The sequence below is a fragment of the Triturus cristatus genome, chromosome 5_2 (assembly GCF_964204655.1).
Source record: "Triturus cristatus chromosome 5_2, aTriCri1.1, whole genome shotgun sequence".
NCBI classification, from domain to species: domain Eukaryota; kingdom Metazoa; phylum Chordata; class Amphibia; order Caudata; family Salamandridae; genus Triturus; species Triturus cristatus.
Window position 1 is genome coordinate 540,831,673 of NC_140588.1, and position 26,481 is coordinate 540,858,153.

The window sequence follows — 26,481 nt, forward strand, 5'->3', positions numbered from 1 at the left end:
ATGAGTACACACATACTGACTGGGAGTACTGCTAGGAGAGTACATGGAGAATGTATAGGTGCTTCTGTTTTAGCAGAGTGATTGGATAAGTACATGGTCCTGGCTGTGTGATTGCAGAAGTGCATGGGTACTGACAGGGTGATGGCTGCACTGCAACGGTAGTCCTCAGGACATTTTAACACTGCATGAGTTAGTACCTGGGTCATTGCCTGAGTTTGTGTATACTGACTGCATGATTAAAGGAGTGCAAAGAGAGTGCATGGTACATTTATAACCGCTTGTGTATTGGCACAGTGATTACATAAGTACATAGTGCTGGATGGTTCATTGTAAGAGTGCATGGGCAGTGATATGGAGATTACTGGACTGCATAGGTACTACCTGGGTAATTGGAGAAGTTTATCAGTAGTATGTAGGTGGTTAGAGGTCTGCATGGATAGTGCACAGAGGATTTGTAGCTGTGCATAGGTTAGTGCCTGTACCATTGCATGAGTAGGTGTGTAGTGACTTCATTTTTTACAGTGCTGCAAAGAGACTGGATGGTGAATCTATAAGTGCTTGAGTATTGGCGCACTGATTGGATTAGTGTATAGTGCCAGATGGGTGATTGGAGGAGTGTATGAGTACTGACAGGGCGATGGCTGCTCTGCAAGGAAAGTGCTTATGGGATTGAAGTAGTGCATGAATCTCTGCTGCTACTATACCCTTTTACAAGTACTTTTAATCCTGCACCTAGCCAAAAACAATGCAGGAACCATTTACACTTCTCTGCCATAAATCTCACCATATTCCTAAAAAACATTAATGGATATCTCTCTACCACAATACTATTTACACCTCATAAATTTACAGAACACGCTTCAATTTTAAACCAAACACCCAAAATTATGTGGCATATTTCAACTGTACCTCTCTAGAGACTTATAAAAACTAGTCTCATCACTAATACCTTAACTCAACATATGCACTTCCAATTTGAAAACAACACCTACAATTATGCAGTATACTACTAATGTGCATATCCACACACTGAAACAAACTACCATATTCAGCAATCCCTATTCCAAAATACACATAATACTATACAGAATCTATATTAAACAACATTTAAATAAATTACAAAAAACTGCAATAAACATTTCTACATTTCAATATATATCTCAAACTTCAAATTTCATGATTTATATTTTATCTTTAAAAACAAAGGCACCACATAGTACACCTCACAAATGTATAACTCACCCATCAAATTGATTTGTAGATTATGAAGAATCAGAAACTCACACCAGATTTTCTTATGCACACAATCAATATAATGCACTGTTCTTAGCAAAACCAGTAATGGCAAACTTTCCCTCTCTTTCTCTACAGATATAGATGTAAATAACAAATCACATTGCTTCCCCGATTATTTCAAATTCTAAAACACATTTCTATTGGTTACATATATCAACCCTTGGCAACTAACTTCTAACTGAACCCAAAATGCTTCTGGAGTCGCGCCTGCACCGTGCACCGTAAGCGATGGCACCGCGAATCCATACGGGAGTTCAAAAATATATTACAAATAATGTTACCACTTTGTTTTAATAATAAACTACTTCTAAAGATAGCACTGACTTCGGAAATCTCACTGTAATAACATATTACTTTAATATTTATAACAAATTCACATTTTAATGCCACATTTAACTTTCAAACCTATCCACATTCTCCTTAATCCCTGTTTCCATAACAACAGTTGATGGAACACTCAACTGAGCTCACAGTTCAGCACACAATGTTACAAACAGCTTGACTTTCCAAAATATGAGCTTATCCTATCTAATGTACCTTTGAAACATTTTTTATTAACCAATAAGAAACATGCTTTTTAAAGACAGAAACATGCACCCTATTTTTGACTATATAATGTTCTTAAACAGCCAATCATTTCTCTTTTTTTTTTAAACTGCATCTTGTCCACCATTTTAGATACCTCTCATTCTACCAACTGCCTACTTCAGCTACACACATCTTTTCAGTGCATCCAGATTTCCCTTCAAACTGCTTAGAGTGTGGATTGTGGGGCACAGCTATGTTTTCTGGTGCAAAAGGTATGCTGAACACAGAGGTATTGACAAAGATCTAGCTTTGCAAAATGTGGACATTAAATGGATTGGACAAAGAGGATTAAAGTGGCACCAATTGATGCCTTTCGTTGAAACCTTTTTACATCTCCAACTCCCTAACCTCATGATTGTCCTTTGTGGAGGCAATGACCTAGGCACATCGACTGGGGTAGGGCTGGAAATGCTAATGAAGAACACCTTTGCAGAATTGATGTTGCTTTTGCCTTAAACTGTCTTTGTATCTTTGTATACTCTAAGATATGCCAAAGACAGAAATGGAAGGGGCCCAATCAATTCTGTCCACAGATTGAGAAAGCTAGAAAAAATATCAATAAAGCTGTTTCTGCTTATCTCAGAGACCATAGTATGGGCTCCATATACAACAACAATCTGTGTTTTGATATGGATGGCATCTACAGGAGTGATGGTGTACATTTCACAGTTGAGGGAATCAGAGTCCTTCTCAACAACCTAAGGCTCTGCATCGGAACTTACATGTAGCTACATAAATCTCCCAATAAACACAAGGGCTCTTTTTAGAGCCACCTAATAACCCAACATATAATTTAGTTTTTCAAAAAATATATTTTGTTTTTTTTTGCTTGGAGTCGCGCACCCACCGCAACTTCCAGGGCCGTGCACCCATCGCGTTCACACAGGGGGCCGCGCACCCATCGCGTTCACACAGGGGACCGCGCTGAAAGTCGCACACCCATCACGTTCACACAGGGGACCGCGCTGAAAGTCGCACACCCATCACGTTCACATGGGGGCCGTGCTGAGAGCCGTGCACCCATCGCGTTTACACGGGGGGGCCACGGTGAGAGCCACGCTAGGGTCACGACTCCATTTTATTTTTTTAAATGTCCACCTCCACTAATTTACATTTGCCTCTGGGACCCCATCCCCCGAGGCATGCCCACATGTAAAAATGTTTTTTAAAAACAACAAAAGGGAGGAGGGCCGCATGGCCCCCTCCCAGGCCACTTATGGCCCCGGGGACCCCTGGCCTCTTCGTTGGGGACCGTGGGGGGAGCCCCAATGCCCCCATGGTCCCGCCAGCTCCCCACTTCCTGCGGGAACTGGCATTGCTTTTCCAAACGGAGAGCTGCTGACATGCAGCTCCCCATGTAGAAAAGCAATTCTGCTTTGGATTTTGAAACAGAGAGCAGGTTTCCCTGCTCCCGCTTCCAAAATCCAAGCAGAGTATGCTATGGTAGGGTGGGAACCGTGCTCCCACCCTACCATAGCAAACAGCAGTGTCCCGGGGTGGGCACCCTGGGACACTGCAGGATGGCCCAGGGTGGCGGTCCCCAGGGCCATCAAGAGCTCCAGAAGGGGGGCTGCGCTGCCCCCCTCCCAAAATATCTAAAGCCCGGGGGAGGTGGTGATCCCTGGGGCACGGGGGTCCATAACGTACCCCCAAATTTAAACATTAAGTGCCCCGGGGAGGTGGTGGTCCCCGGGACAGTGTGGGGTTCCCACAAGGTCCCCCCCACTAATTTCAATTTATGCCCCAGGGAGGTTGCTGCGGGCCCCTGCAATTTTTTTTGTGAGTGCCCCCCGGGACCTGACCCACCCGGTGGATTTTTCAAACAAAATGCCTTGTTTTTTTTTTATTTATCGGCAGAATCCGCGTCCCCGGCGCGACTTCTGCCATTTAAAAAAAAAAACGATCTCTTTTTTTGCCCTGGGGGGCCTTATGGGACCCCTTGAACAGGCCAAGGGAGGTAGGGTGTTTGTACCCTGCCCCCTTTTCTTCTTTTTCATCTTTAATTTTTCCTCATTTCTTCTGACTGGGTTACCAAGTCAGAAAATGGCTGCCAACACATTCTGGTTTGGAGTGTTGGCAGCCAATTAAAATGAAGCGCATGGTCGGGAGGAGTTGCGAACCCACCGCCGCTATAGATATAGATATTTTTATTTTGTGATTTTCACAGCAACTACTGAATGGATTTGCACCATTTTACAAAAGGTCGCTTTCTGAACCAAGCACTACCTGTTTGCCAAATGTGTGGTAATTCCGTTCAGCAGTTTGGGCTGCAGCCTTGCCTAAAGTTTCCTATGGGAAAATAATTTTTTGACTCTTATTTTTTTAATTTCTCACCAACTACTGAACGGATTTACTTTCTGAACCAAGAGCTACCTTTCTACCAAATTTGGTGTAATTCTGTTCAGCAGTTCGGGCTGTAGGTTGTCTTAAAATTTCCAATGGAAATTAACACATGAAAAACATGTTTTGGGACACCCCTTTTTTCTCAGCCCCGCTTGATGAATCACCCCCAAACTTTCAGGATAGGAGCTGACCTGGATACACTTTTTTTGGGGAGAATTACGCGAAGATTCGTCAAACAGCACCAAAGTTATTAGCAAATCAAAACTTTATTTTCCTATGGAAACGAGGTTCGAACTATAACTACCTACTGGTGACCGCCAGTAGGTAATATGTATGTATGTATATATGTATATATATATATATATATATATATATATATAACCAAGACCTTGTGAGGTCGAAACGCGTCTTCTTTTACTTGCCTAATAAATCTACAATTGCTAAAAAACGAGCCTGTTGGTGATGCTGGAATTCTTTTACATGCAGCAGTTGAAGGATATCGATGCAATATATATATATATATATATATATATGCATCATAGTCTGTTTGAGCAAGCGCACAATAATCTCTTCGGTGCTCAAAAACAGGATACAGCACCTCCAAACAGGTATCTCAAGATGATTTATTTATTCAACCATGTGCAGCAGCAGTGTGTGATGGCCTACTTGTTTCAGCCGTAGCCTTCAACAGGGCCATATATATCCTGATCTTCTTTCAAGCTTCCAGGTACTCTCTTGTATATTTTAAAACCCCTCTGTTGGATTCCCTTAACCCTGAAGAGAACAAGCATCCCTTTTACCTAACCTTGTCCCGAGCTCAGCAGAATCCCTGACACTGACCTTCTGATACCCAATCTTGAACCCGTCAATTTCACTCTCTTCTTGCTCCAGGGTTGCTTCTACTCTCCCTTTGCATGGGAAATCTTCTTCTAGAGACTATTTCACCCATGTTCGTGGTTGCTCCTTTCCATTTTATAGTATGGCTGCTTGAAAGTCAGCAGAAATAGAAAAACGACCATTAATGCCATTTTTAACTTGTTTCTTTACAAATGGATGCTTTTCTGTTCTGTGAGAAATTGTTTTCAATTTCTGTGAGAAATTGTTTTCAATTTCTCCATTTGTTCAATTGAATTAAACAAAGATCATCCTCGTCATTTGTCAAATTGAATTTTTGTCAAATTACTCATCTGAGTGGTATTCTCCAATGTAGGCTTTCTTGTACCGTGCATAGCTGCCCCTGACCAGGACTTTCTAGCGCTCATAAACATAACACTACTGCCAAGAAATCTTAAAACTCGACTATTCAAAGGAGCCAGGTCTTAAGTGTTTGCAGAAAGTAAGTTAATTGATATTGGAGCACAAGAGGAAGATAATTTCGGAATTTGGAAGCTAAATACCCGAAGGGCTGCCCTCCCTGTCTGGCTATTTTATTCCCTGAAATCACAGCTATTATGAAATTCGATGATCTAAGAGCCCTGGGGGAATAGGATTGAATTAATTGTCTGGGGTAGGCAGGTCTCCCATTCCAAACAGCTTTGAATTGAATTCTATTTTTATTGAAAGCCAATGCAGCTGGTGGAGTTACTGCTGCTTAGGGGTGGGTCCCAAAAGTCGTGCTGATGCCCTTGGTTGTGTCTAAATTAAAAAAAAAGTTACAATATTTTAGGTGAGATAGTATGACAACCTGAATTGGACAGAGGTCGAGAAAGTCCAGCTGATTTTTCTTAATTGTCTGAGTAAGCTAAAACAACAGTTGGCAACAATTTGAATTTGATGTTCGAAGGTTAGATGACTGTCTAACCAGATACCAAGAACTTTCACCTCAGGTTTGGAAGCTGGAATGCCTCCAGAGTTTCTGGCCAACATTGAGGGTCCTGCATGTTGGGCGGGTTCTCTACAAACAAAACCTTGATCTTGCTTTCATTCAGCTTGAATCGAGACGGCTCACTCTTTATGTGGGGTGGAAATGGCCAGATGATCTGATGTCATCTGCATAGGAAATTAATGTGTTGCCAGCTGCTTCCACAATGTCTGCTAATGGGCAGGCATATTTGTTAGAGAGAGTGTGCTTCTCCGAAAGCATTTATGACGACTTTAAAAGAGCAACCTTCTAGAAAAGATGTAAACCAATTCAACGCCTCATGACATATTCCTCGGTCTACTGAGAAGAACCTTATGAGACACAAACGCAGTACTCAGATCTAAGAGGATGAGTAGAGCAAAGCCGCCTTGCTCTAAAGAGCTGACTTTGTGCTGTTTAGATGTCGGAAACTGGACTAGGAGGGATGGAGAAGATGATGGGAATCCAGATATTGGGACAAAAGGCAATTGATGTATTTTTTATTACCTTAGTCTAGACCTGAAGAAGGGAGATTGCTTGCTAGTTCTTCAGTTTGATGGGATCAAGAAAATGTGCTTTTAGTAGCCGGAGTAACAATTGCAGGCTTTCAAGACTGAGGGACCTTACCCTTAGTAATGGAGAGATTGTGAAGGTTGACTAGAGTGGGATAAAATATTTGGGGCCAGATGCATCAATAAAATGTTTTGCGATTGCCTAATTGCAAATCTTTGCGATTTGCAATTAGGTAATCGCAAAATGGCATGCATGAAAGTGTGCAGTACACTTTCTGTGATTCCTAAGGGATCGCAAATGACCTACCTCATTAATATTAATGAAGTAGGTCGCAGTTTGCAACCCCAAAGGAATCGCAAAAATCACAGGGATGGTGGCCTGCTGAGATCAGCAGACCACCATGTATGTGATTACTTTTAAATAAAGCAATAATTTTTTTTGTAAATCAGCCCGTTTTCCTAAAAAGGAAAACGAGATGCTTTACAAAAAGAAAAATGAAAAGTTTTATTTTCATTTTTGAAGGCCAGGCAGTGGTCCGTGAGACCACTGTCTGCTCCTAAAAATGCTTTTACAAACATTCACAAAGGTGGTAATATGCAAATGTTTTTCAACCGCATTCACGGTCACAAAACATTCACGCATACTGATAGGATTCGCTATTTGGTAGGGACGCCCTAAACACGCCCCTTCCAAATAGTGAATCGCAAAATTGGCTTTGATGCATCGAAAAAGCATTTTTTGCAATTGCAAACGGGCCAATTCTGCGATTTGGTCCATTTGCAAGGAGAAAAATGATTCATGCATCTGGCCCTAGGTCTCCCATTTTAATGATATATAGGGAGCAGGGAGAACCAGAGTTGATATTATTAATCAAGCTTTGAAAAGTATCCAACATGATCAGATTGAAGGATGTCAGAGCTGAGTCCTCTGTCTTCCCATGCACCCTTGAGGATGAAGCCTCAGAATCCCTGGCAACTGCCTGAAAGTTAGCATAAATCTCAGCAATTTTCCTGGAAAAATAATCGACTAAGTCATTGCAGTGATCTCCTGATAGAATAATCGTCGGAGCCTTGAAAGAAGGATCCATCAGAGACTTCACTATCGAAAAGATTTCCTTGGTCAAATTTTAGATTCAATAATGGCGATTAAATAAATCCTTTTGGGGGGTCAAGTCATTATTATTGCATCAAGCTCATTCAAGAGCTTTACATCTTTATGGGCTTCCGAAACCAAGCTAAACCATGGAGCAGAATTTTTGGGTTTAGGCTTGAGCATATTTGTTATTGGAATTAATGTAGCTAATGCAGAGGTCAACTAGTGGTGCACTATCTTAATTCACTCTTCAATATCAGGACACGTGGAGAAGTTCGATGAACATAGGGAATTACAAAAGGCCTCCTTCATGAGCTTGTGCCAATGTCTAGGTGCAGTAAACTAGGATTAGGGGGAGGAGAATGTTTTGGTTTGTGTAAATAAACGGATAGCACAATGATCTGTACATGTCATGGGCAGGGGCGGGGCAGCAACCAGCCCTGAGTTGTTTAAGAAGCCTGCATCAAGGGTATGGCTTGCACAATGATTGGGTCTCTTGACCAGCTGAGTCAGCTGAATAGATTTGAGATCTCTGAAGAAGGTTTGAGTGGGGGCATGCTTGTCACTTCAGGATGAAGGTTAAGCTCACCAAGTACATTAAAATGAGAGAATTTTAGTATAAAAGCCATGGTAGCTTCAGGAAAAATTGAAAGGTATTAGTCTGCTGCTCCTGGTGGCTAATAAATGAAAATGACAAATTTACCTATATCAAATCTAAAAGTGTAGCTCAACACCTAAACTGCAAGTGCAAATCAGTTTGGCAAGCAACTAAAGTTTAGGGTGCATCCATGCATCAGGGTAACTGCCCAGCCATTCTATGACTCCGCATGGGCTGGCTGTCACCTCTTCGCAGACTCATTCTGCATCTTGTCTGAAAGCAGTAGGATAAATCATGAAATGTGGGATGGAAATGCTGCTTCAACTGTGTTAGCCGACCACGTAAATTGGTATGGTTAACACACGTGGAAATATTGACACAGGTGTTGAGAAGGAGAGCGTGTTTAAACAAGAAAAACTTTGATATGTAATTATGGCCACAACTACTGTAATTTACACTTTCACTCTCTTATCCATAATATTTGTTGTTGAATTTATAGCGATATTAAATACCCTCTGTCTGACTTTGTCAATCTCTCCCTCCCTTACTTTCTTGGCATTCCCCTTCCCTCCTATCTTATGCATGATATTTGTTGTTGAATTTATAGTGATATTAAATACCCTCCATGTGACTTTGTCAATCTCTCCCTCCCTTACTTTCTTGGCATACCCCTTCCCTTTTACCTTCCACCCACAGGCCATTGACATGGATTGAAGAAAGAGCTCCTGGATTGAGACGTGGAAAACAGATCAACTTCTGCTTTAAGTCAGGAACCCTGGACAAGCTTCCTGATGCACCCAGGTCGGCAGTCGGGATCTTCATGCAGGACCAAAATCTATTTGCTAAGAAACTTATGGGCCAGGTATCCAGAGAAGAACTGGCAGCAGAAAAATGGCGCATCCTGAGGTGCCTGAAACTTGCAGATGAAATTAAACAATTTAGTGAGCACTAAGCAGCCCTCTTAGCATTTCTTGAGGAAAGCACATGGCTGTTTATAGACATTGAAGTGCGGGTGACTTTCAGGGACTGCTTCCATATTCAAACAATGGGGCCATAACAGCTGTGCTTGGTGCAGATGTGCGTCATTAACTAAATGACTCTAGGTGGAATTGTGCTGCTGCACGCATCATTAAGAGGAGCTGGGTGCAAGAACCCTATACAATACCAACTGCTCTACTGAAAGATACCTCCCCTGATTCCGCTGGTGGGGTTGTATGTCACAATATTGATAATGGAAATATCATCTGACATAAATATTGTGTCCCCAATTTCTTTTAAAAAATATCACTCTATTGGGCGTCAATATTGTATTATTGACTCTAATCAGGTGATATTTTTGTAACTGGTATTTAGGACACAATATTTTTGTCAGGGGATATTTAGGCCACAGCATTCTGGTAACATATGTGTTTTAGGGGAATTAGATATTCTTGCAATGGATATATATAATCTCTGAATGCACCGCCTCATGAAGGAACGCAAAGGTAGAAGGAGGTGCCTGAAGGATTGAAAGAACCTTATTCTGCTCACCAAAGGCTTTTTGGAGAAGGATTAAGCCACAGATAAAAGTGGCGGCCATGTAGAAAGGGCAGTCGTAAAATGTGTGTGTATATGTATGCGTGTGTGTGTGTGTGTTTATTTATATTTATATATATATATATATATATATATACTCACACAATCACACACAGATTTTATGGCGGCGGTGGTGTTGTGCATTAAATAAAAATATTGCACCATCAATTGGGTTCGCTTCGTCTGTTTCCTACGGATTCCTACCTTGAGACGATTCTACTTTATATACATTCACTCACACAATCACACACAGATATATGCACACAGACCGATTACGTTTGTTCAATGTTTTTTCATTGGTCTTTGGATGTGTTTATAAATGCCATATATACACACATTCATACAAAGTCAGACATATACATTTTAAGTAAACAATCATTGCCTTAAACAGTCACTGCTTTCCAGTCAAATGAAGTTGTAAAGACTAACGTGTTTTCTCTGTTCTCTTTTGCATTCAAAAGCTGTGGTGGTGGAGTACCGGGGGAGGAGGGGGCAGGACAAACAGAGCTGAGGTCTTTCCTAGAGATGCCAGTGATCATATTCTGATCGACAAATTGCACTCCCTAGCCATGGATCAGGCTGCTCAACATTTTCATGTAATTCATGAAGCCACAGGTGATGGGGAAGGTTTTCATTTGCGTAGCTTTCCACGCAATGGTTGTGAATTACCCAACACAAAGTTTTGTAAAACCCAGAAAACCGGGAGTAATAAATGTAATAAAGCCCAAAATATACAATGAGGTGATCAACCGGGCGCAGATTATTCAGGTGCTCTGAACACCGTAACTCACTAGAGAGAAATATGGGCCGGAGTAAACAAAAAGCATACATAGAAGATAGTGAGTCAAAAACTACCACCGTGCACATTTGATCTGATTATTATACTGTGCTATGCAACAAGAAAACACTCCATTATTTAGCGAGTCGGTAAAAACGGGAGAACCCCCCTCTAAAAGTGCAGTAGAAAAGATGCACCCTCCAAGATCACTTCAAGACTCCGCGGTCCATGGAAGGCAGTCTGTGTGAGACCTGTTATGTTATCCCTGAATGCACAGACAGTGAAAAGGTGCATTACCAGATGTTTTTATATATATGTATATTGTGGTTTGCTTCAGGGGTTGCATCTCTTAAGGCAGGTAACGAGAGACATTGTTTGGTGTGAAACATCAGTGGAAATGTTTTAGTCACTGCTGCGGTACCAGCTGAAACCCACAAAACACATGGGCACAACGGTGAGATGACATGACCATTGCTCGACTTATGTAGGCAGACCACACAATGAGCCGCTAGCCCTTTCCGTGGAATAAAATAGATGCCTTACGGTGAGAACATGGCAGGTGCAGAATTATTGATGGATAACAAATAACAATATGGTACTCGCAATAAAAAGCATTTCCTTACACCAAATTAATTTTACTTAAAGTGCTACACCATAATCTATATTCATTTGGTCGTCAACAATAAAGAACTCCTATAGCAGATATATGTATTTTGCTTGTTCAGGTTCAGTAAGTGATCATTAATAATGTGTAGTGAATACTAATGATGTAATTAAAGCACATTGGTAGGACAGTCCCCGTTGGTAGCCTTCGGGCACATGTTTTGTAGGCCTCTGAAGACAGGTTTGGCATCCTTCCAATATATCATTCTGTCACGTGTTCCTTCCTCTTCCAAAATGTGCCTAGCCATATTGTAACTTGGGAACAGAAGGAGGTGTTGGATGTTGTCTCACCACCCATGTATGTTCCCTCAGGGCACTTCAGTTTTTGATATTTTCGGTTGGGCTCTCTCATTTGGCCCTGTCACTGAAAGCTAAATACAATAGAATTGTCTCATGTGGAATTTCTACATCACAGACTTTACCCAAGGGTATATTTTCATGCTCTACCTCATGTACCCAAACGTAGTATGGTGAAATCTTTGCTTGAAATGAATGATGGATGCATACATTTTTTATAGATACGACATTTAACATCGAGACATGTGAATGGCAGTAGCAAACCGGCTCGATACATTAATGCACATTATTAAATTAAATAACTTCAGAAATAGGTAGCAACTGAAGTGATCAAATCAAGGTGCTAGAAGTTGAAATTCAGAGTGCCTGTAGACATACATTCATCTTTGTTCTTGACTTTCTAAAGGCCACACAGCTTACACTTAGGAAGTCCAAAACCTAGGGAATCCTGCCATCCAGATACAATACAGCCAAAGTAACAGAAGGCCTAGTTGTCTCAGAGAGACACTGATGGTTTCATGCAGTTTTAGGTGGCAAAAGCAAGACAATGCTATAGCTGTCACCTGGGAACTCGGGTTTACGTTGTCTTACCTCTTCATACTATAATTGTTTTCAACCCTTATAGGTGGTTCATCATCCCTCGGGCAACTCCTCAGGCTATCTGTGCTCTCCTTTTGAAATATCTGTAAACCTCTGCATTTCAGGTTCCCAGAGGACTCTGTTAAATATTTACACCTGTGCTTTAGCATCCTGTGCCTTTACCTTTCTTTAGTATGCCAAAAACATGCATCTCTAATTAGATGCCAATGTTTCCTTCACCCAAGGCCACTTTTGTAAGTCCTTTTAGCGAAAGTAAATTGGATGATGTGTCACTCTCTTAAGCTCAACTGCAAGAAGATCAAAGAGCTCATCCTGGAAAGAACCTCATTATGCTGGTCACATTCATGGCACTTGCCTTCATGGGTTCTCCCTGGTTTCCTCTGCGGACATCTGCAATCCTGGCATGGTCTTTAATGCCAGTCTCTTATTTAAGCCTCAGAATATTTAACTGGCTGCCAACTGCTTCCTATGCATAACGTATCGGAGGATGATTCTATCCTGCTTGCCTTCTTCAGCCACAAAGCAGTCACCTAGGCCATGGTGGTACCCAAACTAGACCAGAAGAAGTCTTTCTGGTTAGGCCGGCCTAAATCTTTAGTGGTTCTGACACAACTTATCAAGAACACAACTGCCGGACTGACACTCAAGCTATCTTGGCAAAGAACTATTTTTAAGAGTCTCTATATGTTACAGCACCATTCTTAATCTTTGTTGACCCTATCTTCTTCCGGGTACACTTCATCACATAGAGGACAACTTGCACACTTCGCTGTTCTGATAGTCACCTTTTGACGAAACGTGATTCGTCCAACTGAGCTGATGGTCCAATCTTTCTCCTTCATCACAGCTAAACTGCGTAATTCTTAGGCTATTTCTCTCTTCAGCCAACAAACCTATTTTTTCATTCTGGAAGCACCCGAAGACCTGGCTGTATATTTCCTCTTATGTTGCTAATCGGGTTTTTCCCGCCTGGTTGATTGAAATCATTTCCCCAGGAGTGGGATAGCCTTCGATGTCACTGGTGTGCTATATAGGCTTTCTCTCAATCTTTGAATAAATTGCATTGAGAATCTGTCCCCCGAAATCCATGCTCACACCAAGCACTTCACATGGGTGCGTGAATAAGTATGTGCGTGTCTGTAAAAGGGCGTGTCTTCTTATGGATTCCTTGCTGAGAGAGCTCAGCACATTCCATAAATATCAAATATTGTGCGGAAGGAACACCATAAAAAAGTCCATGAAGTCTTCTGTCTTCTAAATTTCTTTATTTATCACAAACGTGGTATCTTCAATTGATGATGATTCAATAATTCACAAAATATTGGTCTTCCAAATACATTTCACAAAGCTTTATCAACCTCTTAGCCCATGTTAAGCCAACGTGTTTCGTCCTACCCTTAGGACTTCCTCAGGGCAAAAACTATCATGGATATCGATATGATATGTGAAAAACAGTCCTTGTCTCAGAAATTATAACCAATCTTTCTCAACTTAAGTTAAATGCCTCTAATAAAAGGCAAAATTCATCCAAAATGCCAACAAGTTCTGAATATAATCGTAGCAAGAGCATTATATCTCAAAGACCTTCTCTTCTGCCCGGGGCTCAATAAATCCTCCCTGAGGAAGTTCTAAGGGTAGGACGATATGCGTTGGGATTTATTGAGCCCCGGGCAGAAGAGAAGGTATTTGAGATATAACGCTCTTGGCATTTTGGATGAATTTTGCCTTTTATTAGAGGCATTTAACTTACGTTGAGAAAGATTGGTTATAATTTCTGAGACAAGGACTGTTTTTCACATATCGTATCGATATCCATGATAGTTTTTGCCCTGAGGAAGTCCTAAGGGTAGGACGAAACACGTTGGCTTAACAAGGGCTAAGAGGTTGATAAAGCTTTGTGAAATGTATTTGGAAGACCAATATTTTGTGAATTATTGAATCGTCATCAATTGAAAATACCATGTTTGTGATAAAGAAATTTAGAAGACTAGAGTTCATGGACTTTTTTTATGGTGTTCCTTCCTCACAATATTTGATGTTTATGGACTTCATGGTTGTATGACAGTGAACCATTGGAAGTCGAGCACCTAAGAATTTTTTTGGGGGGGAATTCACGACTTAGTGCGCACTGCAGAAACCCTTCACTGTCATTGGTTATAGATTACATTCCATAAATAGTTCAATCCCAAAATGTTGCAGTCCCCTGAACTAACTCTCGCTTTACTGGGTTTTTAGGTCCAGCCTGGGCAGCGCATGCGCTGCTCTGCAGCATGCTGTATTGGAGTATGGAACAGAAGCCCCGCCCATTCTCTGCCCATATTTGTCATTGGCTTATGTCATTGCCCTTCGTAAATGCTGGCTTCTGATTCATAAATAGGCTTGTTATTCCTTCCTTAGTACCGCATTGTCTTCTTTTGTAACCTCCCATGAGGACTGGCCCTTTCACTTCAGTTGTTACACGGTACGTCTTTTATAGTTTGTAAGAAGAATTTTCTTTAATAAGTTTCTCCTACTGCAGGCACGACATGCTTTCCTGCATCATTCAGTGCGCCATGCGTACTTTCACTTTTCAAGCAGCCTTGGACAAGAGAAGCCCGGGACAATGGTGGTCGCTTTTTGGGTCTTGCCTGACCCAGCGCATGCGCTGGTCTGGCAAGACTTATTGAGAGAGCTCCAAAAAGTGCTACCAGGCCAGCCTTGAGCTACAGTGCATGTGCGCGGGCGCGCGCGCCGCTTTTACCGCGATTACTTTCACTTTCGCGGCCGCACGATGTTTGATCGCGATCACTTTCGCGGCTGCACGGCCGCTTGGCATAGCCAATAGGTCTCGCTTTTGGGACCTTATAAGTATTTAGTTATGCAACTCTTGCATGGCTAAGCACTTATAAGGTCCCAAAGGCGAGACCTATTGGCTATGCCAATGCTTGTATTAAAAAGGTCTCACGTTTACAATTTTGAGATAGTGGCATTGTAAATGACAATACCTTTTTATTTATGTGTTAATTAGCAAAACAGACAAATAAAAGGCATTGTCAATTACAATGCTAATAGCTTAAAACTCTCGCATATGAGACACCTATTGCATTGCACATGCTTGTTTGTTTTGGAATGAATCGAGCTTCGTTACAGTTCAGTTTCTGATGTGTTGGTGTTCTGCGCTCATTGTGCTGCTTCGTTCGAGGCGGAAGTGAAAGCGGATTGTCATTAACATATGAAGGAATTATACTAATTGGGTGAAACTGGCTGCCCCGGGACAGGCTGTCAACAACTGGACAACATTCGAGAGGCGAGAAGGTTCTGTCGGAAGTACTTGAGTAAACTGGTGACTGATTTTTTAATCAAACAGCCCTACACCAAAAAAAAGAACAGAAACGAAGCCCCATCCCTTCTGCTTTCAAGCCAGTGCAATAAATGCCAGCTCGGAGGGTAGCGGTGCCCAAGCTCGTTCTTGCCAGGGGCTCATGCCAGCCGCTGTAATAAATATTATGTCTGACAATGAGGCAGCCCAAAGGCAATTGTCACACTTCTTGGCGATGTCCTTGATTCTGTAAAGATAGCACAGGGATGCCAGGAATATCCATGAGCCCTAGCAACAACTGGGGCAAAGCAAAAAATACATTAAAGCGTGCCACGCTGCTTGATTTATGCGCAAACATATCAACATCTCCAGGTTGAAAACAACTGCATATGAAATGCAAATTCAGATGTGTCCTTACAGCTAATAACAGAGCTAAAAACAGACTGAACACCACAGCCTACTAGCAGCAGTAGCCGGTTCAAAGGACGTGGGAGTGCCTTTTTGTCCCTATTCTTTCAACATAATTCACCTCGCCGTGAAAAGGGCATTCAGTGCACGCCACATTCCTTCAGGTTTCACAGAGACTTTCCTACAACAACATACATTTCCCGGGAAGCTGTTGAGCATCTTTATTACTCCGGAAGAGAACATGTCGCTTTCCATCTTATTTACATGCAACTTAAGGAAGCTGGTTCATTTCACGGGAACAGGGGGCATGGATTGGTGTGACCAGTTGGTGGCTTGGACTCCATTTTTGCTTTCAATGAGGATGTGATTGGGAAGCTACAAGTAACAGCTGGCAACGGGTTAACGTTCAAGGTGAATTCCTCAGCACATAAAACATCGGCCATTTTTAGTGGCAAAAAAATGCCACTTTACCAGCGAAATTCCATTGACAGAGACCGGAAAGGGTGTAATGGCCCAAGGGCCTTTGATAAGTGTCCACCGGCACTGTTCCCATAGTTACCACTAGAACAGGGGCACAAGTGAGGAGGGGGTGAAGTGCTGATTACTTCCTAATGCAAGCAGACTTGTTAACCCCTTCCCTGCTCATGACGGAACCGTTCCGTCATGAGCCACGGTTGTCGTGTGCTCATGACGGAACGGTTCCGTCATGACAATCCTGCCGGCGGCCGCTCCGCCTGCGCGGCGCTGTTTCCCCGCCTGTGCGGGGCGACAACGCAAATGGGCGGAGTCATGACGGAACCGTTCCGTCATGAGCACAGCTCAACTGTGGCTCATGACGGAGCGGCTCCGTCATGAGCACAGGCCCGCCGCGCTGCCCCCCTGCCCCCCCCAGCGCTGCAGCGGAATGTCCGCAGCAGCGAAGGGGTTAAACAGGTGCCTGTGGGAGCAGCAGATAAGATGGCTGAAGGGCAGGGGTACCTGGCTCCACACTATAGGATAACAAGACAGAGTGATATAGTATACACTAAAGAAAAACAAAAAATACAACACCGAGAACATAACCATCAGCAGGGTAAGCCAATCTCTCACCAGATTACCACCTACAGGCCCCTATGGTAATTCCGTGTCCAATTTTGTGATAAACTGGAGACTGCATACACACTGCAAAGCATACATTAGAACATTGATTACGCGGTTTCTTTTTCGAGTGTGTGCTTCTCCACACCAAGCACTCTTAAACTATACTGCCTACCAGTATGGATGTGATGGAGCGCAAAAACCCTGGTAACGGAGAAAACAAAACCTGTACCGGTATCCTCCCCTGCGTCACAGACCCGACGTCACACTAACTCATTCACACATACAGTCATTGGTGGGGCCCATAACACCAACACTCACACTAACCATTCACTGGTCTGCACGCAGTTGGAGGGATGAGCGGTTCGAGCGCTCGACATGTGGTTTCTATCTATTCTCGTCGGATATACTTTCTGAACCTTCTCTATATTAGTTTTATTCTCACTATGTCCTTCTATTGTATCTATTATAGCTTTAAATGAAACCAGTAATGCTATCACACTCCATAGAAGCATTAGTAATCCTGTACAACAACAAAACATTTTAAACCATCTTTTTAGAAATACACATTTAGCTTTTCTACTTTCTGTGTTTGCCATTTCTGCAAAATGATCAGTGTCTTTTGACTTAGCCTCTTCTACTTCACAACCAGTTTTGTCTAACCCAAGGCTCTAAGCACCTACTTGGTTCTATCAGTTTTGTTTTTTCTTGTATTCTATTTTCTTTCCATTAGCAGCACTTTCGTCTTATTCAGTTTGGCATTTGATCGTCTTTCACTTTTCTCTCATAATCTTGATACAGAACTTCCTGAACATCCGTTTCTTCTGCAATATCGGACAAGATAAATCTCAGGATTTCTGATTCTTCGTCTTCGTCAACCACTTCCGGTACAGTCACCTCTGGATTTTCTTGGCTATCTGCCTCTTCTTTTATTTCAGGCAGGGCCACATATACGACCATTCTGGCGACTTATACTTCTGGTTGGGCTTTCTTGTTCTTTTGTTTTCGTCTACTGTAGTTATTTTCTCATTTTTCGATTTTTCTTGACTTGATACTTCATTCACCTGTTCTGCTCTTGGTGAATTCCCTCGTGTGAGTCGATATCTTAATCTCTTTATCTTATTAGGCCAGATTTCATCTCTTGCTGGTCTTTTCGATTTATTTCCTTTATCATTCTTTTCAGCTCTCCATGCTCTTTTTCTCAGGACTCGACCTTCTGGTATTTCCTCATCACTTTCCTCTGATTCTGTTTCAACTTGCTTTTTACTTTCAGCTGTTCTTCTTTCCACCACTTCTTTTATTTTCCCTACTTCTGTCTCTCCTCGTGTTTCTTGCGCAATATCTTCCTGCTGACTAACTGTCCCTTCTTCTAATTGGATGTTGGTATTCCCTACAACTCCTCGGTGGTCTTCTGCAAGAATCTTTCCCTCACTTTCTGTATCTGGCACCTGTTCATCTATTTTTGGTACTTCAGGTGGAATTTCTCTCAGTTTTTCATCAGGGACCTCCTTATCAATAACTTCCTTGATTGTTTCTTCACTGCTTTCCTTTTTTCCCGAGCAGACCGGTATTTGTTCAGTCTCTGAGTCTGAGCTGGTATCAGAAATCTGTAATCTTCTTCTCAAGGGAATATTATCTGAGGCAACGATCAAACTTGGTTCTGACTCCCCCCTTTCAGGATTTTCTCTTGTTCTTGTTTCTTCAGCATCCGATTCAGAACTAGTCTCTGACTCCTCAAAATATTCTCCTTCTTTGTTATCCACTGGATTTGGGATTCTCAGTGTGTGACTAGCATGAATCCAGTTCTTGATCCCAGCACACTTCACAGCTGTTGTTGTGGTCAAAATCACTTGTCGTGGTTTTCCCCAACGTGGGACCAGACAGTTTCTTCTTCTGTGTACTTTGATTCTCACCCAGTCTCCTGGGCTCAGATCATGAGCTTGCTTCTTTTCAAGGGTGGTGGCATCCGCTCCAACCTGATGAAACACAGAATGAACTGCGTCAGCCAGCCCCTTACAGTAATCCAATACCAAGTCATCAGATATAGGCAACAGCTTGTTGACTGGTATGAATACATGGCGCATTGCTCTTCCCATGATAATTTCATGTGGACTCAAACCCCTGGTTCTATCTGGAATTGATCTAATAGTCATGAGTACCAGAGGCAAGACATCAGGCCATTTCAAACCTGTGGCTAAACACATTTTTCCCAAACGGTTTTTAATGGTGCCATTCATTTGTTCCACCACACCAGAAGCCTCTGGGCGATAGGCACAATGTAGTTTCTGTTGTATATTCAATGCTTCACAAATCAACTTCATGATCTCATTATGGAAATGCTTTCCTCTATCTGATTCAATTTTAACTGGGAACCCGAATCTAGAGATGAATTCCCTCAAAAGCAGTTTTGCTACAGTAATTCCATCACTCCTTGTGGGATATGCTTCTACCCATCTAGAAAACAAGCAGACCATTACTAGAACATACCTCAACCTATTACAGGGCGGCATCTCGATGAAATCAATCTGCATTCTGGTGAAAGGCCCTCCTTCTCTGTTCCTAGACTTACCACTGTTTTTCTTCAAGGATTAAACTGCTGACATATAAGGCATCTTGGACAAAGACTCTCAGCTACAAGTCTAAATTTTGCATTGTACCATGTTTGCTTGAAGGACCGAATCATCGCATCCCTCCCTATGTGTCCCTGTCCATGATACATCCGTGCCATGGCAGATATCATGCTATCAGGCATGGCTGGTCTTCCACCTCGATAAACCCACACATGATCTGTTTTCCTTGGTGCACATCCTGCCTTTACCCACTATCTCATTTCCTCATCTCCTGCTTCTTCCTGCAATTGCCTCACTTCTTCCCAGGTACCCACAATGTTAGTAAACATTAGAGGCAAAGAATTCATCTCCCTCTCTTTAGCCCTGTTTACTGAGTTCTGATTTTGAGCACAATATTGGGCCGTATCGTTGGCATATTTGTTTCCAACCGCGATATAATCAGCGGTTTGCACATGAGCAGCACACTTCACAACAGCGATAGCCTCAAGCAACTTCCCAACCACTTCAGCATTCTATATAGGAGTTCCACTTGAAGTCAGAAATCCTCTCTGTAACCATATCTGGCCAAATTCATGCACAACACCAAAACTATACTGACTATCAGTTATCACAGTCACTCTCACATTCTTTCCGATCTGGCATGCTCTAGTCAAGGCGACAAGTTCAGCAACCTGGGCTGATTTTACTCCCTTCAGGTAGGATGCTTCCATTACTGCTGCACACTGCAGATGCTGCACTCAGATTTCCTTCCTCAAACATGACCCATCTACAAACATCACAAAGTCACTCTCAGACAAGGGTACATCCTTTATATCAAGACGTGGTTTGGTACAGAAATCCAAAACATCCAAACAATCATGATCCACTTCGTCCCTGACTTCAACATTCTCAGCATCAGGCAATAACATTGAAGGATTCACATTCAAACATCTCGCAAGGCTCACATTCTTTGCACCTAATATGACCTTCTCATACTTAGTCAGCCGACTATGTGTCATGAATTGAGTGCGACTCCTTGTTAAAAGGATTGCCACATCATGAGGTACAAACACTGGCACAGGATATCCCATCACAATTCCCTCACTCTGTTCCAGACTCTTACAAGTAGCTGCTACTGCTTTCAAACAACCTGGTAAGGCTACAGCTACAGGGTCTAGCATAGCTGAGAAATATGCAATTGGTCTTCTCAATTTTCCATGTTTCTGCATCAATACAGAGAGTGCACATCCATTCCTCTCACTGCAGTACAGCTCGAATGCCTTTTCGTAGTCAGGCACTCCGAACGCTGGCGCTTCACACAAAATGTCTCTCAATTTCTTAAATGCTGCTAGTTCTTCCCTATCTAAGTCAAAGGGATCTCTCACATCACTTCTCGTCAGGCGTACCAAAGGTTTTGCGATCAGGGAAAAAGTTACTTATCCTCTGACCACAATATCCAACCATTCCAAGAAACATTCTCACTTCTCTTTGCATCATTGGAGCTCTCATTCCTTTTGTTATCTTGATCCTGTCTGTAGTTATCTTTCTTATTCCTTTTTCAATTTTATGACCTAAATATTGTACTTCTTTTTGACAAAACTGCAATTTCGATGGCGACACTAAGTCCTCCATCTGCCAAATGATTTAACAAGGCTATGGTGTCCATTACACAGGCTTCTCGAGTTTTCGATGCCACAAGCAGGTCATCGATATACTGGACTAGTACTGAATTCTCGGGCATTTCTAAATTTTCCAAAGACTTTTTCAATATCTGATTAAATATCGAGGTGCTTTCTGTGTATACCCCTGTGGGATTCGGCACAAAGCCAAAATACGTTCGCCAAAACGGAACGCAAAAATTTGCTGCCTATCATGGTGTAACAGGATGGAAAAGAAAGCGTGACATAAGTCAATTACTGTGTACCATTCTGCATCATGTGGAATCTGATACAAAATCACAGATGGATTTGGTACAATAGGACAGCACGACACAACAATTTTGTTTTATCTTTCTCAAATCCTGCACTATCCTGAATTTTCCATTAGGCTTTTTCAGTCCCATAATTGGTGAATTACATAGACTACTCATTATTTCTTTCAAAATTCCTTGTTTAATCATTCTCTCAGTTATAGGGGTAACTCCTTCAATTATCTTGGGTGTCAATTTATATTGAGGAACATTTGGGTAGCTTATTCCTTCCTTCACTGTTACTTTTACGGGATCCACATTTCTCATCAATCCTACATCTTCTCCTGTAAAATCCCAAACCTCTGCTATCACTGTCTGTTTCAATTCTTGTGGTAGTACGTCAGGGTTGAATACAACATAGGCTTCAGTAATCTCGGTTTCCATATTAGCCATAGTCATTTTATACAGTACATCTTCATCAGGGGTCTCAAATGCTACACCATCAGGGGTACAAAATATGGTGCAATTCATTTTGCACAACAGGTCTCTTCCTAATAGGTTTATGGGACTTGAATCACACACAACAAAGCGGTGCATTTCGGAAAATTTCCCTATATTGACTTTTACTGGTTCTGTGAGATATGTTTTAATCTGCTTGTTGGATACTCCAACCACTTGGATTGTTTCATCCGAGAGAGGAAGATTCTTAACATCAGCTGACCTAACAGTTGATCGAGTAGCACCAGTATCTACTAGGAAAGTAATATTTTCATCATTTACCTTTCCATCCACAAAAGGGCCTGTCTGGTATACTTCTAGAGTTGCCCCAAGTACGCACTCTTCTTCCTCCCTTTGGCACCGTCAATAACCTTCTTCTGACTCACTCTCATCGCGTTGTAGCCAATACTGCAAAACAGCGCTAGCGTGCGGCAGGTTAGTTACCTATTCTTCGTTGTAGAATCCTGTCTCATTACTGTATTTCTGTGAATTTACGCTCTGTGGAATAGGCAGTTTTGGCACCTGATTCTGTTGGGTAACAACCTGCTGCTGTCACTGCAGTTGACCACTCACCTCTTTCTGCACCTGCGGATTCAATGATGCATTATCACCATTAGTATTCGGCGGAAATTTACACTCGGATTTCCAGTGTCCTATTCTTCCGCAATTATGACATGGCCATTCCTTTTTGGCTTCTTCAATATTGAATTGTCCCTTTCCTTTTCCAGTATTAAATCTAGGTTTTGGTGCTGCATTATTTGCTTGTTCAATCAATTGTGCTTCCTGTCTTTCTGCCACTTTTACTTGTGCCCACATAGCCTTTTCTTTTAATCTACGCTGCTTGGCCTCAATTTAATCACTAAAATACTTTACATGTCTCAGTTCTTCATCTATTTTCTTGTTTTGCCAATCCACTGTATGCTGCTTAATCATTTCACTAATTTCAGGACGTAGTCCATAGACAAATCTGTATACAAAATGACTTAAATCCTTTTCACTCAAATTTTCGTCAGCACTAAATTGCTTAAAGGCAAGCATTAACCTTTCGTAATATGCATGCACTGACTCCTTAGCTTCTTGATGAGTCCGGTCAATTTTTACCCAATCGGTCTCTTTGGGAGGTACTTTGTTTTTCAAAAAGGTAATTACTTGTTCATATTTTTTCATCACCTGTGGATCAGGGGCACCGGTCTTTGGATCTCTAGGGTATTCTTTTGAAGGCCAGTCTATTACAATTTCGAACACTCTGTCCATAAATCTGCTGGTACTATTAAATCAAATAGGCTATTCAAATCAATCCACAAAACTTTTGACAATTTTACAAATCTATCCACTTGCCTATACCACTCGACTGGCTTTTCGCGTAGTTGAGGGAAATCATTTGTAAATGACAAAATTTCTTGCCTAGTCCAAGGAACATGAACATATCCTCCTCCTGGAAATTTTCTCATAGGGTATTCTGTCAGTATCTTTTCCTTTTCTCTTACGGGGAAAGCAGCAAACGTTTTCTCTGAGGCATCATCTCGTTTTCTAAACCACCTACTTCTCCATTTATCCACATCGCCCCATTTTCTTAACAAAATGATTTTGTCTTTAATCTAGATTATCCGTCCTGTGGTATTCAGGTTTTCAATATCTTTCTCGGTAAAGTCTACTCGATATGGTTTTTGCAAAGCTTTTACCTTTTCAATGTCTATACCCATTTCATTTGCTACTTCTTCTAGACTCTCATGTGGATTCTTTGCTCTCCAAGTTATACTTTTGCACAAAAAGAGTAATTCTTCATCCTGATGGGTTTTTAATTTTTCTGTGGGGATTGTCCCTACTATTAATTCTTCCAAAACCATCCTTAATTTGGCCACATCTATAGATTGAGATTCTCTGTCTTTTCTCTGTAAGCTCCTTAACCATTCACTTAATTCTTCTGAAGTAGGACCTACTGGTTTCTCCTCATTACCTCGTTCTGAGTCTCTTGGGGTTTCTGATATGGAATCTGTAGTCATTATCAATCTCTCAACTAAACCTGGATTTGCTGTCAAATTTTTAGGCATACTCTGTTCTGATGCACTTACTGTTTGTCTCCATGGGGTTTCTTCTGAATTTATCCTTGGCCTTTCTGTCTGTTTATTACTGTTATAAGGGACCGTTAAACAATGTTAATTTTCCTTTTGATTATCAAAAATAGGCATTACTGGATCTATGGTTACGGGAACAGTCACGGCTTCTAAGTTTTTAGTCAAATCCCTAATCTTTTCGGTTAACTCTAAAGTGGTTTTTGCTAATTCTGCTGAATTTTCACTACTTACCTTACTATCCTGTTTTCTCTCTATTTCTCTGAATTATTTTTCCCTAACTCTTGGGGTACTGGTTCAGTCTTAATGCTTCGCAAAGTCTCCCTCATCGGGTCACTTGGTGTTAACATGTCAGAATCTGGTTGATACAGGGGTGGATTATGATAAAACATGTTGTCAAGAACATCATCCTCCGATTCATTCACTCCATACCCTCCTGATTCTATATTATGTCTCTTTTTTGTACATTTTCTACCACTAACATCTTCAGCATGTCTCACAGGAAACAAACCATCAGCCATATTTGCAGTTCACCATCTCCTCATTCTGTCATCATGATTTTCTTGTCCATGTGATCTACCAAACATGTACCTATACCTTCCGCCACTCCTCTGTCTTTCTCTGTCATGCATCTCATCTTCCCATTCCGTCAATGCTTAAACTGTGTTGGTCTAGGTCTCGGTTCTAGATTCATCATTCTCTCTCTTAAATTTCTCAAAACGGCTGAATTAAATGAACCATGCTCTGGAAAAGCCAAAACTCCATCATCTTTCGTGTACTTCGCCCAATTGTCCAACCAAATACATGTATGATATCCATATTTCGCAACCATAAAGGATGTGGGTGATTTCGGTGGAGGAAGCAACTGTCCCTCTCTAGTCTTAATCGGTTTGTCCTTTTTAAATAAACTCTTAATTTTTCCAAACCAGGACTTTTTCTCCTTTTCTGGTGGATCGTAATACATCATTTTGTCTTCTATGTATCGCTAGATTTTCCCTACGACTATTCTGTTGTTTTAACCAATCGTAGCGCGACTCACACCTACGCACCAATCCTGAGCGTCTATGTCACTTCTGCAATTCTCCAACCCCAGCGCGACTCACACTAACGCACCAATCCAGAGCGTCAACGTCACCCTGTAATTCTCCACTCCTAGCGCGGCATACACTAACGCACCAATCAGGAGCGTCTACGTTTCTTGCTGACTAACCAATCTCAGCGCGGTCTTTCTGATGTCAGTTTTTCTCGCTGTCGCAGCTCCTGCTCCTGCTGACCCCTCCTTTACAAAATTAATCGGTAACTTTTTCTTACGTTCTTCTGACTTAGTTAGTAACGACATAAAAACGCCACCATTGTCCGCTTCGCTAACCAAAGAACAGTCAATGACCTTTTTCACAAGAATTCCGTCTTTCCCAAGAGCAGCGCTTACCTCTGCCCTACTACGGAATCGTTACTTCCGTTGATAAAGTAGCACATCCCTCTACTTCACCCTTCTAGCAAGCATCAGCTAACCGTTTCTTCAGAATTAGTTGGAGACGTAATGCTCCTGAGAAATAAAACCAGAGTTTCACAATTAACCTAAATGCCTTTTCATTCACGCACTTTGACATGGAAAATGTAGTACATCCAAACAGAATTCTGTCTTTCCAGAGAACAGCGAACAGTCTGTTCTACTACAGAATTATGACACACGTTAATAAAGTAGCACTTCCCTCTACTTTATCCTTCTAACAACCTTAGGGAACACCTATTACCTTTCCAGTGATGAGCGTTATCAGAGCTCCTTTTGGACACCTGGTACTTAAGACCAAAATTTCATAGGTGACCTTCGCTACCATACACTTCTCTCATACAGAAAGTTCCCTAATGGCAACACACGACGATGTTATCGAATCAAACCCAGACAATGCGTCGTGCAACTCCAATCGTCACATATTTTCCCTGTGTACCTACAGGGTACCAACAATTCCGTCTTTCCCGAGAGCAGTGCTTACCTCTGCTCTACTACGGAACCATTACAACTTCCGACTTCCTACATCCCAGAAGCCACCAAACAACATAGAACTTAACGTGACTCAACATAGAGTGTTAATACATAAACCAATCCTAATCAATAATCAATAAGCAATTTACAAGCAATAATCACCAAACCAAAACAATATAACCATCCTCTTGCTACCAGAAAAACTGATGGAGCGCAAAAACCCTGGTAACGGGGAAAACAAAACCTGTACCGGTATCCTCCCCTGCGTCACAGATCCGACGTCACACTAACTCATTCACACATGCAGTCATTGGTGGGGCCCATAACACCAACACTCACACTAACCATTCACTGGTCTGCACGCAGTTGGAGGGATGAGCGGTTCGAGCGCTCGACATGTGGGGGAACACCTTATAACCTATAGGGAAAGAAAAGTTAATTTACAAAATTTACAACAATACCCCTTCCACCTACAGATCCCAATCCTTAACATCAAGGCACTA

General features: G+C 41.8%; 1 protein-coding gene across 2 annotated transcripts in view; it reads left to right on the forward strand.

Moving 5' to 3' along the window:
- The window catches only part of LOC146823273 (biliverdin reductase A-like), a 245,864-nt gene extending 235,851 nt beyond the window's left edge, over positions 1 to 10,013 (forward strand). For both annotated transcript variants that reach the window (XM_085607623.1, XM_085607624.1), the window contains exon 7: positions 8,967 to 10,013. In XM_085607623.1, coding sequence (XP_085463749.1) covers positions 8,967 to 9,222 — 256 coding nt within the window. In that variant the 3' untranslated portion in view covers positions 9,223 to 10,013. The remainder of the gene's footprint in view (positions 1 to 8,966) is intronic.
- Positions 10,014 to 26,481: the final 16,468 nt, after the last annotated feature.